Source organism: Antechinus flavipes, chromosome 6, assembly GCF_016432865.1.
Source record: "Antechinus flavipes isolate AdamAnt ecotype Samford, QLD, Australia chromosome 6, AdamAnt_v2, whole genome shotgun sequence".
NCBI lineage: Eukaryota > Metazoa > Chordata > Mammalia > Dasyuromorphia > Dasyuridae > Antechinus > Antechinus flavipes.
In genome coordinates, this window is record NC_067403.1 from 34,224,924 (window position 1) to 34,231,908 (window position 6,985).

The 6,985-nt window shown below is 31.0% G+C and overlaps 1 protein-coding gene across 1 annotated transcript in view; it reads right to left on the reverse strand.

Annotated features, from left to right (window-relative positions):
- LOC127541374 (gamma-aminobutyric acid receptor subunit gamma-1-like) overlaps positions 1 to 6,299 on the reverse strand; it is a 42,810-nt gene extending 36,511 nt beyond the window's left edge. The window contains exon 1 of the mRNA XM_051966660.1: positions 6,181 to 6,299. Coding sequence (XP_051822620.1) covers positions 6,181 to 6,299 — 119 coding nt within the window. The remainder of the gene's footprint in view (positions 1 to 6,180) is intronic.
- Between the last annotated feature and the right edge of the window lie 686 nt (positions 6,300 to 6,985).

The following is a 6,985-nucleotide window of genomic DNA, read 5'->3' on the forward strand; positions in this document are numbered from 1 at the left end:
TACTTATTGAGGCACCCTTATTTTCTTATATAATTAAAGTTAATATGACTGGTACTTTCCCAGGATGCATTGGATGACTTTAAGGAAATCCAGGAAACCAGGCAGCAGAGGAGATAAGGGAGAAAATCTCATACAAAAAAGACAACTAAGAAAAATACACAAGTGAAAGAGACAGAATATATTGTGTGAGAACAGAAAGGAACAAGGAGGCTGATACATAAAATCATAGAATACAAGAAGAACATAAAGTATGGAACAGTGGAAATATGGAAAGAGGCTAACTTACTTATGGTCCAGATACCTAGAAGAGTGTCTACAATGAATAATAAAGGAGTTTTATATGAAGTGTCAGTATATTTGATCTCATGTAATTAACAAAATAATTTTATTATATATTAATTATTCTTCTGGGTGTATGATAACAATACTGGAAAAATACACAAATTTTAAATACTTAAATAAAACTATTTACCATCCTTGATCCTAGGACCCTGAAGTTCAAGCAGGCAAGTCACATTCTGGCAGAGATGTTGTGGTCCAAAAATCTTGAATGAGACATTTCTTTGTGGACATGGCTAATGTGGGAATTTGTTTTACTTGAATATTCATTTAATAAGGATTTTGTTTTTATTTTAATTAGAGAGGAATGAGAAAGAATTTGAGGATAGGCTTCCAAAACAAAAATTCTTCCAAGAAGAAAATTAAAATGATACCAGAAGAAACTATAATCAGGAAATTTTGAAAAGTTGTATTTATTTTATTCTCAAAAAGAAAAATAAATACTGCATGAGAGACTGAAAACTTTATTATCCAGTCCATTCTTGTTATATAACATAGATTAAAAATGATAATTTTATTTTGTGTTTAATTTCAAATATATGTACATAACAAATATGATAAACATACATATATATAACATGCATGTGTTTATGCACATAAGCATACATACTTCAATGTTTATAAATCTATGCTCATATACATTCTCATGTGTGCCTGTTTATCATCAAAATTCCTCCACCTATATTTCTTTGATTCATTCATCACCTGAGAACATAACTCGATTAGTGAGTCAATCAAAAAATATACTTAAGTGCAAAAAGTTTTCCCCAGCCACAGAATCAACCATTGGATAAACTACAGTAACATTGCACAGAAAATCAAAGTCTTAATTTTGCTCCTTATATTTCTCGTCTTCTTAAACAATCTCCTCCATGTACTTTGAATAGCACCACAAATAATCTTGAACTCCTAGGGCACAGGGTAGATATGGGGGACAGCCTCTTGTTTCATATAAACAAAGTTAAGATGACAGGTGAAATTCCTACATGAATTGGATAACAAAGGAAATCTAGGAAACCAGTCAGTAGAGGTGATAGGGCAGAAAATCCCATGAAAGAAGGCCAGCTAGGAAAAATATACAAGATGAGGAGACAGAGTTATAAGAGGCTTCTTCTAAAATACTCCTCTTCAAAAGGAGTCTTGAACTTTGCTTAAATTCTCCTTCTTTAAGGATAAAATACTTCTTTTTATTCATTGAGGATCATTCTAGAGTTTCTTTTCTTTTTCCTACCACAGTGAACTGTTGATTCACATGAGTTTATAGTCTACAAAAACCCTTAGATTTTTGACTAGATTGTTTCCTAATTTTTTGAAACCAGATTTAGAACTTCATAACTCTATCTATGCATCTATCTATGTAGGTCTATAAATATGTCCTTATTGAATTTTATGTCAACAGATTCAACTTTGCATTGTAAGTAATTGAAGACTTTGAAGATTCCAATTCTTTCTTCTTAAATATTAGCTATCTTTCTTAGCATCATATTATTCAAAAGCATAACAATTTCACTCACATGTTCGTTGAAATTTTTCTTTGTCTTGTTTTTACTTCAATGATGAACAGTGGTAGATTGAAGACAGAAATCACTGAGATATTACCAAAATATGGTACTTACATTTTGTCTTTTCTTCATAAGGTAACACTCTTTTTTCAAATCAGGGTTAAGATATTTCCCCATGGGCACCAAACTAGTAAGTGTTTCAGGCTGAATTTGAACTCAGATCTTCCTTAGTTCAGAGCCAGTGTTCTATTCCCTGCATGACCTAGCTGGACCACCCTTATGGTTTCTTAATAATATCTTATTTACTTGCTCTCTTAAACAGCTGTAGGCATCTTTTGAATTCAAAATGGATAATTAACAATTCTACAACTTGTCCATTTGAATATTTTGAAGCTTTCCTAAATATTTTCCTTAAACCTAGATATTCTTGTTTATATTTCCCAAATCTGGCAATTGATTGCTATTAAATTGAATGAAACTGAATTAAACCAAACTACATTGAATTCAACCAGTCTTCTTTTTTTTTTTTTTTTTTGATAGCCTTTATAAATGGTCACAAAATATCTGCTTAAAATGCTGACCTCAAACCTGACAGGATAATACTATCCAGTTCATTGTTTATAATTTTTAGAACCTGATTGTTGAGAAGCAGGAAAAAATCCAATCCTTTCATTGTTTATGATTCCTCGAAGTTCATTGATTGGTTCAATGGTTGCACATAAAATAATTTTAGTGCTCTGAGGCATAATTTTTACATGGAAAATGACAAATTCATTTAAAATATTTTCCATTGTATACAATAACAGCAATATTGCACAATGATCAACTGTGAATGACTTAGCTGTTTTCAGCAATAAAATGATCCAAGACATTGGATAAAACTCATGGAAAAATAATGTTACCCAGACTGATGGGTAGAATAGAAAGAACTGATGGGTTATGAATATAGATTGAAGTACACTATTTTTCACTTTTCTTATTTTTTTCGTAATTTGTTTTTTCTTTTGGTTTGATCTTCTTTCACAACAAGACAGATGTAGAAACATGTTTTATATGCTTACACGTATAAAAATGATAAAAAAAAATTGCTTACTGTTTCAGGGGGAGAATGTGAAGAGGGAATGGAGAAAAATATGAAACTCAAAACTTTAAAATATGCTAAAATTGCCTTTAAAAATAAAACAATAAATTAAAAATAAAGTCAGTGTTCTCAAATCATTTCTTTATCTCTCTTGGTCTCTGATTCCCTCATCAATGTTTCAGTCCTATGCTTTGAAAATCCAATCATTCTCTTTGACAGGAGACAGAAGCAGACTGCAGGCTATGTAAAAAAAAAAAAAAAAAAAAACCCAAAACACAATTCCAGCTTTCTCTCTTGTCCATTAATGTGTCCATTGGCTTATGATTTGCATATCGCTCTAGAAATAAGTTAAAATGGGCTTTTTCTGGTCCTTTGCAGCTTGTTTTGAAAGCTTTGGCTCATTCCGTGCTTTTACCTAACTGACATTCTTCTTATAGGTCATGCTACATTTTTGTATTCATCTTTCGTTACCTACCTCTGCTTTGTTCCATTTTTTGTATTTGTTCTTTTAAAATTTGAACTCATGTTGTACATATTGCTGGAGAGAATTCAACATCATTGTTGCTTCCACAAAAAAAAAAAAAAAAAAAGAAGAAGAAGAAGAAGAAGAAGAAGAAGAAGAAGAAGCTAGAAAGATGCATTGGGCAGAATGTTTTTTTTCAGTATAATTCCACAGCTGCCTAAACTTCAGAATTACCAGATCACTCTAGTACTTGGTAGAAAAAGTAAATCTGAATTTACCATTTTAAAGTCAGTTTAAATTTAACTTCTCCCTTATATTCAACTCAGATTAGCAATATGACAGTTTACTACCAAAACCAGAAACAAAACCTGTATTTTTCATAAGTTAAATCATATTAATATCAAGACTTAGGAGGTAGCAAGATTTGATTAAGGCTAACCAATTAATGTCATTTATAATGAGTAAAGAAGCAGAAGTTTTACAATCTAATGGGAGGAGAAGGCAGAAAACAATAATCAGAAGGAGATCCTATTATTTGTATTATAGGAAAGCTTCTTAAATTGTGGCTAGCAGAAGTGAATGTGGGGGCCGGTAAAATTTTGATAATCATAAGAGGTATCAGATATTCTACCAAGAGTTAATTCTTTATGTACAAATAAACAAGCACATCCATTTCATTCCAAATTCAAGCACATTCCACATTATTCATTACAAATTTGTTTCATCTTTAATAAAGGGTAAAATTATATAATTCATACATGTGTGTATCAAAATTATTTTAAAATAAATTCCTTTATGATTTATTTTCAGTAAATCCTTGATTTTATACCTATTTTACATATCAATATATTTGAGGTCACATAAAAATTTCTCTTGTGAAAAGGGGTTGTGAGTTAAACAAGTTTAAGAAGTGTTGTAGAGGCAGTATATCCCTGATACAGCTTCTTTCCTTATATCCACAATATGAGAATACCTGTAAAAGAAACAATGCTACCTATGGGACTTGATTAACCTCATTTTTCTAGTGATCTATAGAATGAAAAAAACACAATCACATGAAGTCCAGACTTGTCAGACTTTTTTGGGTAGCTAAAACTATTCAAGTCACGATACTGTGATAATCTGTATTGATCAGACTATAATTCTATATGTATATGAGGAGAATAACATCCAGAGAAACTTAATAAAAGAGAAGCTACTATATTACTGTTGCATGTCATTGCAGTGTTAGGAAAGTTAAGGTCCTTTTGTAGATATTTCATTGTTTTTTGGGTATTTCATTTCATCCTAAAACCAAACCTGACCTAAAAAAGTGCTAATGTTATAGTTGTACTGACCAATTCTCTCATTCCTTTTAAAGCATGAATTGTTTTTAAAACAATTGTTTGTTATTTTTCAAACATGCTTTTTTTCTCTCCAAAGATTAAATGAATGATGCAATCATCTTTCTACTACCACTTGTTTGTTTGAGACTTATAAGTCCATTGGTGTATAAACCTTCCAGTGTGATGACTCTCTTCTAATACAGATTTGTAAATCATCTGTAATTTCAATCACGTATAGTTTGCTGAGAGAATTAAAAAATTAAATGGAGAACAGCAAGAATATGTTAGAGATGGAACTTAAGTCTAGCCTTCCCATAGACCTAAAATTGCATGCATGATTCCTCTAACCAATTAGCTACTATAAGATATTTACCTCTACTTTCTCTAATAATTATGAAATTCACCTATAAGAATCAAATATTTATCTAATTAGTCAAATTATAAAATATCAAATTCAATGTATCGTTATTAATATTTACCTAATAATTACTTATAGCCCAAACAGAAATTCCTCTGATAGTGCAACATATGTAATGAAAAATCATTTGGACCTATACTCAGAGGACCTAAATTCAAATTCTCTTTACTCCAGCAATGCATTCATTTGAATTTCATTTCAATTTCAACCTCCCCTTTAAGATCAGGTGCTCTCTCCTCAGACTACAAACATGTCTAATTTTCTTTCACCCTGAAGAAAAGAAACCAAAAAGAATAATAAGCTAACCCTCAGATTATTTTTCATCTTCATCCTCCTGAATGAAATCACACTCGTAAAGGTAGCCATTTTTAATCAGTATTACATTAAACAAATTGATGGACCACTCTGAGCTTTTATTTTCGTATCTTTAAAATGGAAGACTTGCATTAATAATCATGAAGATCCTTTCTAGATCTACATCTATGATTCTATATTTTTGTCTTCCATCTCATATACCAAGAAGTGTATGAAAAGCAATCTTTTGACTGCAACCACCAATATATCACCACATAAAAACAAACTTAGCTGAATTGCCCTATACTCCAGTATCTTAAAGTATAACTGTAATAGTCTAAGTAGGGTTAAACAGTAGCTTGGTAAGGTCTGTTGAATGAATTCCTTCATTTTTGGCAAGACAAATATTGCCAAGCAGCTCTAATCCTGCTATGATAATAACAGGCCCTATTATCCGCCCCCCTTTCTTGCCAAAGTGGCTATTAAGTCCCTTCCTAGTTCTTATAATATAGACAAACATAGACAATAGATGATAAAGACCAAAAAAGGAAGGGATAAAGAAACTTTTCTACTATTTATTTCTTTTTAAAGAAGGTTAGGACATAGTCGCATATATGAGACAAACTTATGTCCACATCAACTTAGATGTCTATGAACATGTAGGCTGGTATATTAATTTCCTGTTTCCATTATTCCCCACAGAGAAGTCAGACAACCTTTTTAACCAATAAGAAAATCACACAGACAGTTTTTTTTACCTGAAAATTACACTGTAACCCCAATATTTTGTCTTATGTAGTCCTTCTATTTTGTCTTCCAATTTCCAGAAAGTCAGTGCTTGAACATAAGAGGGTTTCCTATGGGGTTTCAACTGCATTAAGCTCAGGGAAAACTAACATTTTAAGTTCAGTAATTGCTAATTATATTGTCCTCTAAGATTCTCTTCTTTAGTTAATCCATGCCATTGTGACTTATCCTAGATCGTAAGAAAAGAAGGGAGTCACCATTTATAAACACTGGAGTATTCATTTGGATCAATGAATACTTTTAAAAATTTGATACAATTCTAAATTATGATTCTAGATGTAGCATGATGCTGCTTAGAAAAATTAAAATGGGAAGACTATTTAACACATGTCTAAAACTCAGAATTACATCTTCCTTTAAAGTTCTTTCTGGGTAGGAATTTTTCACTAATGAATTATAGACACATACACACATGTGTATTTTTTTTTCTTTTTTTTCACACATGTGTATATACACATATATATCCACACATACATGATGCATTTGATTTTATCTGTATATTTATAGGTGTGCACATGTAAAATAATTATAGCTGTATACAAATATGTGCAGCATAATAATCAAAGCTGACAAATAGTGCTGTAGAATTTTGTTAGATATATATTGCATCGATACAGGCATATGTACATGTAAAGTCAAATCTTAGTGTATAACCATGTGCATATGTATCCACACACATACATCTATAAAATGTGCATACATATCTTGTTGTTCATTCTTTTATCTTTAAGAGTTGACATTTTGTAAGTCCACATA